Source organism: Delphinapterus leucas, chromosome 2, assembly GCF_059928025.1.
Source record: "Delphinapterus leucas isolate spDelLeu-1000000601 "Yukka" chromosome 2, BTC_Dleu_Yukka2, whole genome shotgun sequence".
In the NCBI taxonomy this organism is placed as follows: domain Eukaryota; kingdom Metazoa; phylum Chordata; class Mammalia; order Artiodactyla; family Monodontidae; genus Delphinapterus; species Delphinapterus leucas.
Genome location: NC_143130.1, coordinates 144,305,364 through 144,320,302, shown reverse-complemented (window position 1 = coordinate 144,320,302; position 14,939 = coordinate 144,305,364). Strand labels below are relative to the sequence as shown.

The 14,939-nt window shown below is 41.2% G+C and overlaps 1 protein-coding gene across 21 annotated transcripts in view; it reads right to left on the bottom strand.

Moving 5' to 3' along the window:
* SYNE2 (spectrin repeat containing nuclear envelope protein 2) overlaps positions 1 to 14,939 on the bottom strand; it is a 348,050-nt gene that overhangs the window by 115,702 nt on the left and 217,409 nt on the right. For 20 of the 21 annotated variants that reach the window (XR_016392190.1, XM_089907796.1, XM_089907794.1 and 17 more), the window contains 5 exons: positions 13,718 to 13,915; positions 13,039 to 13,113; positions 11,680 to 11,790; positions 4,994 to 5,110; positions 763 to 993 (listed from right to left, as the gene is read on the bottom strand). Coding sequence is in view for 20 of the 21 variants with exons in the window: in XM_089907796.1 (XP_089763922.1) it covers positions 763 to 993; positions 4,994 to 5,110; positions 11,680 to 11,790; positions 13,039 to 13,113; positions 13,718 to 13,915 (732 nt within the window). In the remaining variant the exon portion in view is untranslated. The remainder of the gene's footprint in view (positions 1 to 762; positions 994 to 4,993; positions 5,111 to 11,679; positions 11,791 to 13,038; positions 13,114 to 13,717; positions 13,916 to 14,939) is intronic. The other variant, XM_089907811.1, reaches the window with a different exon arrangement.

Below are 14,939 nucleotides of genomic sequence, written 5' to 3'. Positions count from 1 at the left end.
CCTGGGACCAGTGCAAGCGAGCCAATCTGGCCAAGGCAGGTCTTAAGTGCCTTTAGGGGAGGCGCCTCGGCTGGACTGGGCTGGGCTGGGCTGGGCTGTCGTGCGTGAAGCTCAATTATGCTCCTGCAGTGTCGTCAGTCTCGCCCTTCCCTGAAGGGGTACAGAGATCCCAACCTTTGGGCTATGCCAGCAAATGTTACTCAAAATGGCTCCCAGGCAAGGAAGTTTACATTCCTGCCCCTCCCCAGCAAGAGCAGGAGCATTTGTAATAACACGGCAGCAAAGCCCTTTTATATTGTATCTGCAATCCTGCAAATCAGGATATTCATTTTCATTTCTGATGAATGAAAATTCAAAGAATTTAATATTATGCATAAAATTAGTATTTATTGAGCACTTTATATATACTTCATACACCAGACACTGATTTAGATAATTTATCTCATTTAATCCTGACAAAGTCTTAGGAGATAACCTACTCTATGAGGAAAATGAGGTGAGAAGTTAACTCCTACCAGTTCACAGTTAATGACTGGATCTGAACTCTAGATTCTGAGATCTTACCCACTACTATCTCCCCAAATACTCTGCTTACATAAATCATTTCAAAGAACTATCCTGAGAACAAAAAGTTGAGGCCAAGATAAACATAGGGGTCAGAGTAACAGGAAGAATCACACTGTCGCTTTAAAAGAAACTCACCCAGTCTTAGAAGGTGATTGGCGAAGAGGCAGACCCCGAGCTCAGACCCATTAGACTTACCTGGCACCCTACCAGCTGCTGTTCCACCACCTGCTGCATGTCTGCATCTAACGTTTCTGGCTCGAATGCCACGTTGGCTTGCTGCAGCCACAGCTCCAGCTCAGCCACCTGGTTCTTGCAGACATGGAGGACTTCCGCAGGCTTGGGCCTTGCTTTCTCCACTGTGGCCTCAAAAGCTCCTTGCTCATCAGAAAAGCCCAGAGCTGCAACCTTGATAGGAGGTGTGGTACCCTATGATAAATCCAAAGGCAATCCAGTGGTGAAAAGTTAGGAGTCCAAAATGTTCATATTTGGACTTGCAAAGACCTGTGAACTTATAGCATTTCCCCAGTTAAAAGAAAAATAAGGGCAGAAGAAGTAAGAAAGAAAAGAAAAAGCCACCTCCACAGGCATAGCAATGATCACGTGACCTGGCGCCCCAGGTTTCCAAGCAGCTGATCTGCATGTACACAGGTACAGAGTTCCTGGGCACAGAGGACGCAAACAGGCTTGCGGTTCATTAAACTGTGGGTCCCAGGAGACAGGTGAGTGTGAGCGAGAGGGTGTGCATGTGGGTGTGTGTGTCTGAAACATTTCAGCGAATTGGCCGGTGTTTAAAGTTGCATGATGCATGATTAAGCAATGCTTACATTGCTGTGCACTCTGTTCAAACACGAAAAAAGATCTTTACACACTGGCAGGGATACAAGGAAATATACCTCACACTTTTAACTTAACATCTTCTCAAGTAGTTTAGATTATAAAATATTTTAGCTTCCCCCCCCCACCCCCACTAGTACTTATCTAAGCTTCTCCCTATTAAGAATAACTTGAGTCAAGTGATAAGCTTCACTGGGGTAATTTGGAAACTTTGCTCGTATTCTTCAGAGAGTGTCTCTAAAACTACTTTTCACCTTCTAAATACTCAAATATTACTGAGTTAAGGACTAGATGCCTATAGTATAGAGAAAGTATTGTTGTGTGATGTGTTCTTTTTAATATCGAAACACCTAGGTTGCTTATCGATCCGATAGAAAAATTTCTCCCAGGTACCAAGGGAAAGTATTCTAGTAATTATATAATAGATACTTTCAATTTGGAGGCAAAAGATGAACTGATACAGAGATATATTTGCTTCTCACATCTTTTTCCAGAATAGTGAGAGAGTATTGTCGACCCCTCTAGAGGAATTTCTTTAGGAATAAGGATCTGTGTTTTGCTCTACAAAATTAGTGATCTCCGTCAATATTTTATTCATTCTGAGTATGATGAAATGACAATGTTTTCTATATAAGGCTTTGCTAACTCCATCTCAGCATCTAATAAGGCACTATTTTGGCTAACTGAGAAATGGGAGTGGCTCACAAATGTGAGCAATATGCAACTCAAATGCATATTTCCTAATATTTGTGGAATTTCGTTTAAACATAGAACTTTCAGTACAACAGAAGCAGACGAAATTGGTATGTGGTAACAAAAATATGCAGGGTATGAAAATACCACTCATTTTCACACACAATGATGAGGCTTATGAAAGCTGGTTTGGCAGAAGGGTCCTCTGAGTTGTACTCGTTCCCCTTGACCATCTATTAACTTCACATATGTTTGCCTTTTCTGCCAAAATGCTATTTCTCCCCTGATTTCATCAGTGTTTTCTTCAAGAATCACCTTCCTAAGGAAGTCTTCCCATTGCCTTGCTTTCTCTGAAGTTCACATACAGATCTATATTTAGATTCACCTGTCTCAATTTTCTTTTTTAATTCTGGTCTTTAAAAAAGCAACAGGGCTTCCCTGGTGGCGCAGTGGTTGAGAGTCCGCCTGCCGATGCAGGGGACACGGGTTCGTGCCCCGGTCCGGGAAGATCCCACATGCCGCGGAGCGGCTGCGCCCGTGAGCCACGGCCGCTGAGCCTGCGTGTCCGGAGCCTGTTGCTCCGCAACGGGAGAGACCACAACAGTGAGAGGCCCGCGTACCGCAAAATAAATAAATAAATAAATAAAAAAGCAACAGATATGTGATTTTACTGCCAGACACCAATTTCTAGTTATCTGATTAATTGTTTTCTAGCTTTCAGATATTTCTATCTTAGTGGCAAAGATTTTGGGATCCTCTTGTCACCTGAGATAACAACCTGTTGATACTGATTGATTAATTAATTAATTAATCTTCAATAACAGATTTACCATCTGCCTTGCTTATTTCCTCAAAAACATTCGAGCACCTATATCTGCCACACAGATGTAGAAAAAATGACAATATTTAATTTCTTAGCTTTCTCACTAACTCACTGAATTAATGAGGAAATAAGGAAGCTGGATAACTAATCTCGGCTTTATTTGCTAGTTATTTGAACCTGAAAAGAATCCAAAGGTGACAGAAGAGAAAAAGATTATTTGTAATTGTAGAACTTCAATACCTGAAGGTGGCCTGGGGAATGTGCCAGGAATCGGTTCACTCACCTCTTTTTATAGTTACAGAAATCCAAGTACATTTAATGTTTAATCAGTTCACACCCCTCCCATCCCACCACATTGCTTCTGAGAAGCTCAGGCCCAGATATAAATTACTTGCCCAAGGTCACACAGCTCTGAGATCTTTTAATTCTGAGTCCACAGTTTTTTTCCATAATAGCACCCCTGCTGAATACCTTCTCCAAACGATAACCCCAAATTCTAAAAGTATTTAAATGAAAGTTTTATGACTGTACATTTTGGAGGGCTAAAAGAGTATGACCACAGGTATTTCTTGTTAGAGAATTATGTCATCTCTAAAGCATTAATGTAAACTGATAATACCCAAACTTTTATTGGGCTCTAGAGCTAGGCCACTGTGATAAGACCATCTCATATTTCACACCCCAAACCCATTATTCCCAGTGCACAGATGAGGAAACTGAGGCTTAGAGAAGCTAGTCAAACTGACTATGGTCACACAACTAGTAAGTAGAACCAGAATCCAATCCCTGATTTCATTATGCCTTGGGGTCTACAAGTCCACATTTTTAAAAAAAATTTATTTATTATTTTTTAATTTATTTTTATTTATTTTTGGCTGCGTCGGGTCTTAGTTGCGGCACGCAGGATATTCGTTGAGGCATGAGGGATCTTTCGTCGAGGCACAGGCTTTTCTCTAGTTGTGGTATACGGCTTTTCTTTCTCTGGTTGCGGCGCACAGGCCCCAGGGCGCGTGGGCTCTGTAGTTTGCCGCATGTGGGCTCTCTAGTTGAGGCGCGCGAGCTCAGTAGTTGTGAAGCGCGGGCATAGTTGCCCCGCGGCATGTGGGATCCCAGTTCCCTGACCAGGGATCGAACCCCCACCCCCTGCATTGTAAGGTGGATGCTTTACCACTGGACCACCAGGGAAGTCCTAAGTCTTGACATAATTCTGTCAACCCTCTGGCATCCAAGTTAGCCTCTCAGTTAGTGAATGTTATACTGCTTGATTTCTACATAACGCATCGCTGATCTAAGTAAGATCCATTTAAAAGGCAAATGAATTTTCTGGCTGTAGCTATATTTCATGCCAAAATACCAACCATCAAAAATATTTTACTGTCAATTCTACGAACAGGTGCACACACCCCACCCCACCCCCCATTTTATAAAATGCAAATCTGCCTGGCTAAAGTGCCTTACCTAAATGCGTTTGCACAAATACTAAATAGGCCACTGGGATGGTGTGGTGGCGGTTTATTTTGTGAGGCCAAATCTGCCTTGGTTTCATATCTTTCAATACTAAATATTCAAATTAGGAAGGCAGAGTGGAATATTCTGAGTCTGACTCTTACTCCTCCATTTACCAACTGTACTTTTATTCCCTGAATTTTGATTTCCTCATTTGTAAACATATGGCAGGTATTAGCCTACCTTATTTAATCTGAGGATTAGACAGCAAATACAAATGCCTTTTATGTAATAGGCAGTTAATCAATATTAGCTCTCCTCCACTTTCATCGCCCCCATAAGTTATATCTACGGAAGAAAGAAGGAGGTGTTAATGGAAAGGTTAGTTCACCCTCACAAGCGGTGAGTGAGTAAAAAATCTTTAATTGCTCTGTACCACGCTTACTCTCTACGTAAACACCTGATGTCGAATCTTCCTGTGCTCCGGCTTGGCTGTGCACATGAAGATGTTAAAGTTCACAAAGACCTCTTGGTTTGCAATACAAAATATTGCAAAACACAGAGAGCTTGTCATCTCTGGGGGCTAGTCCAGGTATCTGGGCAGTTGGCTTGTCACCAACAAGGACTTACCTCTTGTGTTTGGTTGGGGCTCAGGGAAAATTCTGGGCCTTGCTCAGTGTTTAGTGAGTCTTGTGCAAAAATCTGTGCCGTGGAACTATCACACATGCTTATTTTCCAAGCTGCCTCCTGTAAAGAAAAGAATGAGAGGTCCAGAAAAGTTCCTGCCCTGCTGCCACGCAGGTCCCTCTTCCTGGACCTGCTCATGTTACAAATCACCTGCTTAAAAAATGTCTAGAGAAGTCAGGTGCATTGAGAAAAAAAATTTGTTTATTAGGCAAAAAAAATCAACTTCCTCAGGTTTGTCTTTATTTTGAAGACTCAAATTCTCTAAAGCTCTGTAGTTAATGAGGGACACATAAGGAATCTAGAGAATTACGTATATAAATGGATAATTAAGAGAACTAAAATTAAATAAGATTATATGATAAAGCCCACATTTCTAATAATGGGGGAAAGATGAATTTTAAAAATTGGGAACAACTATCCTATCCATGAAAAATATAGCTAAGTCCTCTGCCTCACTACTAACAATGAATTCTAATTGTATGTAATATTTAAATGTAAAAGTTACACCATAAAAATTCTTGAAGAAAATATGAGTGAATCTATTTCTAATCTAGGAGTTGGGAGGGACTTCTAAATCATGACAATAAAGGGAAAAAAATTAGTATTAACAACATAAATAAAATAACATGCACCACAAAAGACACCATAATCTAAGTTAAAAGAGAAATAACAGACTGGGATAACATCTCGCAAACTGTTAATATCCTTAATATATTAATTACTGTTATAAATCAATAGGGAAAACATCCCAGTCTGTTTGAAGAAAAAGTCAAATGGCGTGAACAAGTGATTCATAAAAGAAGAATATGAAAGCCAATGAACACCTAAAGAGATACTCAAAATTCTTAGAATATACACAATTTAAGCCACTGGCTATGTTTGGCTAAGACCGAAAATGTCCAATATCAGCCTAGGGTCAGGAAAGAGGCATTTCCATGCATTCCTGGTAGAAATAAAATTGATGTACTCTTTCTAGAGGGCAGTTTGACAATGTGTGTCACATTTTAAATGGATGTACACTTTGATCCTAGTAAGTGTAACCCACTTACTAGGTCAAAGTTAAACAATGGGAAAATGAAACGTACACAAATATTTAACATAATGCAGTGGGAAAAGTGGATGACGTAATTGACCAATCTTGATTGCTCTACTTGCAAGCTGTGTGATCTTGGACAAGTTAACCTGGACTTTCTGAGCCTCATTTACTTCACCTTTAAAGTGAGAATATAACCTAGCTCACTCATTCCTGTGATTATTAAACAAGATGACATTTACAAAGCATCTCACAGTTCCTAAGAAAATGTTACTTTCCTGCTCTGCGTACTGAAAACAGTAACTGCTATTAGAAAGTTATGAACCAAAAACCAAAGGTAAAGCTTAGATAAAATTGGAAAGGTAGGTTGGGATCATGATAAGTCTGGAAGTCAGGCTAAGAAGATTGCATTTTATTCAGCAGATAGTCAGAATCCAGGAAAGACTGGAGCTTAGCATGAACTGCTTTAGGAAAAGCCATCAGTTAATATTGTATAAGACATATAAATGACTAGAGGCTATAAATCCACTTAGAGGGCTACTCTAAAAGTCTAGGGAAGAAGTTAACAATTGACTGGAATAGGAAGATGACAAAAATAATGGGAGGTGAAGAAGGATGTAAAGACTGAATGAACATCACTTGACCAGTGGATATGAAAGGTAAGACAAATGAGGTACCTGAGACGACTCTGAAGTTTGTCTCAGACTCTGAGAAAACAGTGGTGCCACTAACAGACACTGAGGAATTAGGAGGAAGAGGAAGCATTGAAGGAAAGTTGGTAAATGGATTTGAGATGAAGAAAATACATTCAAAAAGAGAAATCTATCAGGAGAGTAGAAATGAGGAACAGATTTCTGGGAAAAGTCAAGACTAGAGATTTGATGTGGGAATCCCTGTCATACAGGTAACTACCAAACCTATGAGGAGAAGAAATTGCCATGAGAGAAAACAGAGAAGAAAGAAGAGGACAAAACACTGGGGGAAATGCCTACCATCACAGAGATGGGGCAAGAGAAGGAGATGGAAGAGGGGCTGCAGGTAGATAAGACAAGGAAGTACAGAATTAAGAAAGCCAAAGAGAAGCGGCCGCATGGCACAGGGATATCGGCTCAGTGCTTTGTGACCGCCTGGAGGGGTGGGATAGGGAGGGTGGGAGGGAGGGAGACGCAAGAGGGAAGAGATATGGGAACATATGTATATGTATAACAGATTCACTTTGTTATAAAGCAGAAATTAACACACCATTGTAAAGCAATTATACCCTAATAAAGATGTTAAAAAAAAAAAAAAAAGAAAGCCAAAGAAACACTGCATTTCAAGAAGGAAGAGGTATTTAGTGCTGAAGAGATCAAGAAGGATTAGGACTAATAAAAGGGCATTTAATTGATATGCAGAAGTCAACAGCAATTTAAGTATAGCAAGGGACAAAATCATGATTACAAAAGGGGCCAAGAAAGAGGAGCACCAAAGTAAAGACATTTAGCCATAAATGAAAGAGGAAGCAACATGTAATTGATCTGCAAAGCAGGATCAAGAAATTCAATGGAATTCTATCAAACATTTGGAGAAGAGCTATCACCTGTCCTCAAACTCTTCCAAAATATAGCAGAGGAACACTCCCAAACTCTTTCTACAAGGCCACCATCACCCTGATACCAAAACCAGACAAAGATGTCACAAAGAAAGAAAACTACAGGCCAATATCACTGATGAACAAGATGCAAAAATCCTCAACAAAATACTAGCAAACAGAATCCAACAGCACATTAAAAGGATCATACACCATGATCAAGTGGGGTTTATCCCAGGAATGCAAGCATTCTTCAATATACGCAAATCAATCAATGTGATACACCCGTATTAACAAACTGAATAATAAAAACCATATGATCATCTCAATAGATGGAGAAAAAGCTTTTGACAAAATTCAACACACATTTATGATACAAACCCTCCAGAAAGTAGGTATAGAGGGAACTTACCTCAACATAATAAAGGCCATATAAGACAAACCCACAGCCAACATCATCCTCAATGGTGAAAAACTGAAACCATTTCCACTAAGAACAGGACTAAGACAAGGTTGCCCACTCTCACCACTATTATTCAACACTGTTTTGGAAGTTTTAGCCACAGCAATCAGAGAAGAAAAAGAAATAAAAGGAATCCAAATTGGAAAAGAAGAATTAAAGCTGTCATTCTTTTCAGATGACATGATACTATACATTGAGAATCCTAAAGACGCTACCAGGAAACTACTAGAGCTAATCAATGAATTTGGTGAAGTAGCAGGATACAAAATTAATGCACAGAAATCTCTTACATTCCTACACACTAATGATGAAAAATCTGAAAGAGAAATTAAGGAAACATTCCCATCTACCACTGTAACAGAAAGAATAAAATACCTAGGAATAAACCTACCTAAGGAGACAAAAGACCTGTATGCAGAAAACTATAAGACACTGATGAAAGAAATTAAAGATGATACAAATAGATGGAGAGATATACCATGTTCTTGGATTGGAAGAATCAACATTGTGAAAATGACTCTACTACCCAAAGCAATCTACAGATTCAATGCAATCCCTATCAAACTACCACTGGCATTTTTCACAGAACTAGAACAAAAAATTTCACAATTTGTATGGAAACACAGGAGACCCCAAATAGCCAAAGCAATCTTGAGAAAGAAAAACGGAGCTGGAGGAATCAGGCTCCCTGACTTCAGACTATACTACAAAGCTACAGTAATCAAGACAGTATGGTACTGTTACAAAAACAGAAATATAGATCAATGGAACAGGATGGAAAGCCCAGAGATAAACCCACGCACCTATGGTCACCTTATCTTTGATAAAGGAGGCAAGAACATACAATGGAGAAAAGACAGCCTCTTCAATAAGTGGTGCTGGGAAAACCGGACAGGTACATGTGAAAGAATGAAATTAGAACACTTCCTAACACCATACACAAAAATAAACTCAAAATGGGCTAAAGAGGGCTTCCCTGGTGGCGCAGTGGTTGAGAGTCCACCTGCCGATGCAGGGGACGCAGGTTCGTGCCCCAGTCCGGGAAGATCCCACATGCCGCGGAGTGGCTAGGCCCGTGAGCCATGGCCGCTGAGCCTGTGCGTCCGGAGCCTGTGCTCCGCAACGGGAGAGGCCACAACAGTGAGAGGCCCGCGTACTGCAAAAAAATTAAAGAAAAGAAAAATGGACTAAAGACCTAAATGTAAGGCTAGACACTATAAAGTTCTTAGAGGAAAACATAGGCAGAACACTCTATGACATAAATCACAGCAAGATCCTTTCTGACCCACCTCCTAGAGAAATGGAAATAAAAACAAAAATAAAAAAATGGGACCTAATGAAACCTAAAAGCTTTCGCACAGCAAAGGAAACCATCAACAAGACGAAAAGACAACCCTCAGAATGGGAGAAAATATTTGCAAATGAAGCAACTGACAAAGGATTAACCTCCAAAATTTACAAGCAGCTCATGCAGCTCAATATCAAGAAAACAAACAACCCAATACAAAAATGGCCAGAAGACCTAAATAGACATTTCTCCAAAGAAGATATACAGACTGCCAACAAACACATGAAAGAATGCTCAACATCATTAATCATTAGAGAAATGCAAATCAAAACTACAATGAGATATCATCTCACACCAGTCAGAATGGCCATCATCAAAAAATCTAGAAACGATAAATGCTGGAGAAGGTGTGGAGAAAAGGGAACACTCTTGCACTGCTGGTGGGAATGTGAACTGGTACAGCCACTATGGAGAACAGTATGGAGGTTCCTTAAAAAGCTACAAATAGAACTACCATATGACCCAGCAATCCCACTACTGGACATATACCCTGAGAAAACCATAATTCAAAAAGAGTCATGTACCAAAATGTTCATTGCAGCTCTATTTACAATAGCCCAGAGATGGAAACAACCTAAGTGTCCATCATCGGATGAATGGATAAAGAAGATGTGGCACATATATACAATGGAGTATTACTCAGCCATAAAAAGAAACGAAATTGAGCTATTTGTAGTGAGGTGGATGGACCTAGAGTCTGTCATACACAGTGAAGTAAGTCAGAAAGAGAAAGACAAATACCGTATGCTAACACATATATATGGAATTTAAGAAAAAAAATGTCATGAAGAACCTAGGGGTAAGACAGGAATAAAGACACAGACCTACTAGAGAACGGACTTGAGGATATGGGGAGGGGGAAGGGTGAGCTGTGACAAAGCGAGAGAGAGGCATGGACATATATACACTACCAAACGTAAGGTAGATAGCTAGTGGGAAGCAGCCGCATAGCACAGGGAGATCAGCTCGGTGGTTTGTGACCACCTTGAGGGGTGGAATAGGGAGGGTGGGAGGGAGGGGGACGCAAGAGGGAAGAGATATGGGGATATATGTATATGTATAGCTGATGCACTTTGTTACAAAGCAGAAACTAACACACCGTTGTAAAGCAATTATACTCCAATGAAGATGTAAAAAAGAAAAAAAAAAAAAGAAACTCAATGCATTAAAGTAGCATATTGCACTCAGTACAGGACGTCAAAATGTAGAAGGTAAAGTTCTTGCTTTTCATGAAACTGTGTCAGGTCTATGCATAAAACTGTGATAGGTCATAACGGAGGTTCAAAATGCTATGGGAAAACAAAGGGAAAGAGGCAGGCAGTTTCTTGGAGGAGGCAGAAGTTGAGATGGGCCTTTGTGGATGGGTAGGAAGGAAGTCCACAGGCAGATATGGAGAGAAGGGCACCCCAGGGAGGCAAAGCACTTTCTGAAGAGATGGCCTGGGCTCTGGGTCCCTCAGCTTGTTCAGCGGGTTAGGGCCATGGGGGAGGGAATTTGTTAGGGAAGGGGAAACTGAATACTTCTGAGGTAGAGAGGAAAGGAAGCTACCAAGAGAAAGAGACTGGAGATGCAGGTACAAGTGTAGCCCCGTGCCAAAGATGAATGAAAGGACTGGCCTGGGAGCTGGGGGAGGGGTCAGCCCTGGTCAGGAGGCAGGCGTGGGAGGTGTGTGGATCATAATGATGAAGAGATCTTTCAGGAGCAACGGAAAAACATCATCTTCACATCAGCATGTAATAATGATTTTCTAAAGTGAGGGCATTTGCCCTCTATTTTGAGAGGCTGGAGAAGGTTTAGAAGGTCATAAGGAGCAAAAAGACTTATTAATTTACCTTCCATGCTACTTTGTCCAAAAAGAGAATGATGGGGAGACCTCTCACCCCAACTGCTCCCCAAAGAGTGGCATGTTAAATGCTTTAACCACTATGGTAAACCTTTTAGGTGCTCCTTTCAGTTATGTTTTGTCAGTTTGGATTTTCACACATGGAGTGTTTCTCAGCAAGATACTCTCCTATTATCACTAAGTGCACAAAAGAAATGCAAGTAATAGGTAAGTACTCAGTCGTCTTTGCTTTGTGCAGAGGTAACACTGAGAAGCTTAAAAAAATTTCAACCCACGTATCCTGAAGCATTCTTTCAATAAGAAATTCTTTGCTTTGGCTTACTATCCCTGCCCATCCCCTAGCCCCAACAAATGTGATATGTCCAGTATTACCTGAACCATCGTTCCAGAGGACGAGGATGTCCTGTCTTCCTCCACATCCTTGTCATGTTTCCAGAGTAAAGATGGGGACCTGGAAGGTGGCTCTGCTTTCTTATCTCCACTCTGACACAGCAACCAATTGATTAGCAAAGGGAGGTGATTTCCTACTATCATAACAGCATCCTCTTCATCTCTTTTATATGACTCAGCTTACCAGGTAGTATAACTGCAGCCCTTAATTCCACCCATCCCCCTATTTGTCATCGATTTCTTTGGCTAACTACATCACAGGAGTCCAAATGTGGTTGCTCTTCCTAAAGCCTAAAAAATATTCTTATAAGTTGGGATTCAGCTCATGTCACACAAAGGGGATCTTTAAAACAGTGCTTTAGGAATTTGATCTGCTTTGGTACATGTAACCTCAAACGCTATCTTTAAAATAACAGCCTGATGAACATGTATTTTTTGATCGTTGTCAAAGACAAACAATGAATACTATAAACATATCAGTTCAGAGGCAAATACAGGTCTCAAATTAGAATTGCACTGAAGTGCACTCTTTTTTTTGGTCTTGGTACCTCCTCCACTCTCACAATTCTCTCTGTTGTGAAGAGGCATAATCAGATCATAAAGTTGTCTGATGGTCAGAGTGTATAATAAGCCTCACTTCTCCTTGTCCGACCACTCAGCCCCACGTATCCTAGTGATACACTGAAGGAAAACAGGCTGTTCTGTGTGACCGTGGAGCTACTGAACAATCTATAAAACGAGCAGGGAGAATGTCTGGTGGTTACGTGTGAGACATTAAAAACTGTAAATTGCTGCAATTTTCTTCCCTTTCGCACAAGACCCACTATCACTTTAATTCTTAAAGTATGAAATGGAAATTGATATCAGGAAAGACAACTGGTAAAGGTCTCATCCAACCAGTTCTGATGGAGTAATAAGGATTCATAGTAGGGTTAGTTGCTAATACCATCTTTGTGTCCTTGGCAATGCTGTTTCAGACTAAAAAAAGTAATTCAAATATGGAAAGATAAAGTTCTATAAAGCACACCAGGAGTGCCAACCAAACAGCAGAGAAAGTACTCAAAACTCCAGAGAAAGTACTCAGAAGTCAGGATACAACAAAGAATTTCATCTTCTCCCTTCTGCCAACAAGTGTGTCTGAATTACATTTATTCCACTCTGGCCTGAAGTAGGTTTAGATGCACTTAAACATTAATAACATAAGACTACTTCAATCACCCTTACAAACTACCAGCATTGAATTTAAAAATCCTTACGTTTCCATTCATTTTAAGATCTTCTCATTGACCTTTTAGAGATTACTGTTCTAACAAACTTGAACGAGAAAATCATTTTCCTTACTTCGCTCTTCAGGGAGCTTTCTTCCACCTCTTCCTCGACGGCTGGCAGGAAGAACATGGAGCCCGTTCTGTTCAACTGAAAGGCACAGCACAAAGACCTGCAGCCGGGTTGCCATTCAACGTCACCAGGATCCTGGCCTGGCCGCATTTTTATGTAGCTAATTTTTTACTTACTTTATCCAAGATGCCTGCCCACACAAGAAGCCTCGGGGTCTAGCAACTCTCAGCTCATCCAGCTGAATATCATGACTCACTCAAATCTTAGATCTCTTTCATTTGCACTGCCTTCTGTGGCCCCTCATCAAACAATTCAAGAATGTGATTCATTGATGTGGATTCAGAGTGGGCTTAGAGAGGTGCTGGGCCCGTTTTTTTAGTTTGCAATGGGCTGTTTAGTAGGAAGATACTTCAAAGGGTAGATGCCACCCACCTACCCATGGAATTTCATAAGCACCTCTTTAAGTAACTTGTGCATAAGAATTCTGGGTTGAGTCCAGAACAGACACACCCTAAGGATTAATATTCACTAGTGAATAATCTCACGCAGAGTATTTCCACTTTGAAAAATTCCTTTACTATAGGCCATATACATAGATGCCACAGGCCTTCCAGGTGAAAAATACTACCAATTTAAAGCTCTTGTGGAATGTGGGACCAGCATTAACTAATGTCATACCCACCTTCCATTCAGAAGCATCCCTCTCAGCCCCTCCATCCTCGTCTGATGCTCTGGCTGACAGCATTTCCTCTTCTAATTCTTGCTGTTTTTGCTGAAAATGCTGGTGAAGTTTTAGTACGGCAGCCTTCAAGTCCACCAACAGGTCTTCTTTTCTCTGGTTCAAGCTCAGAATCTGCTTTTCCGTACCTTCGATTTCTCCCTGCGCAGAAAGAGTGTTTGCATTCCTTTGGGACGTCTGATACCTTTGCCACAGGAGCCTACTTCAATCGGTACAAGGGATGAAGATTTTTCTATGCTGTGCAGTTGGCAGAGCCAGGAGCCAGTCCCTGGTACAGTATAGCTCCTCTCCATCTGGACTGTGTTTCTAAATGACCTGGGGAGGGTTTATAAGCTCCCTTATAGGATGCCTTAGCCTCACCTGACACCTTGTCAATCAATCTCTAGGGGTCAAGCGGTGGCTCAGAAATTTGTAACAATCTCCACAGGTGACTGTGGTGTGCAGCCAGGGTTGCCCCACTCCAGTGGCCACAGGACTGACTGACCAGAATCCGCAGGGTCAGGGGCCATGAACCTGCACTTTAACAAGCTTCCAGAAGATTTGTACGCGGACTAATGTTTGGGAACCGCTGAGAGAAAACGAGGCTAGAAATCTCACACTTTTATTATCACTTTTGAAGTCTTCTTTAGTATTACTAAATACATTTACTTTTTTCTCACAGCCAAAGCATCCTAACAAATGGGAATAAATAAGCCAACAAGGGCACTGTGAAGTGTAACTTGTTATGGGAATGATGAACAGATGATTCCAAGCTTTAAAAGATTACTTTAGGGCTTCCCTGGTGGCGCAGTGGTTGAGAGTCCGCCTGCCGATGCAGGGGACACGGGTTCGTGCCCCGGTCCGGGAGGATCCCACATGCCACGGAGCGGCTGGGCCCGTGAGCCATGGCCGCTGAGCCTGCGCGTCCAGAGCCTGTGCTCTGCAGCAGGAGAGGCCACAGCAGTGAGAGGCCCGCGTACCGCAAAAAAAAAAAATGATTACTTTAAAATTCTGTATGATTGATAACGTGGGAATAGAATTTCTTATACATGGTAGAAGTACAGATGCCCACTGTCTGTCTAAAAGGATTATAGAATTATAGAATCCTAGATTTGGAGGAAATATCAGGTGTCGTCTTGTCTGACATCTTCCTCTTTAGCACCTTGAAAGGCATCATTCAAAGCCT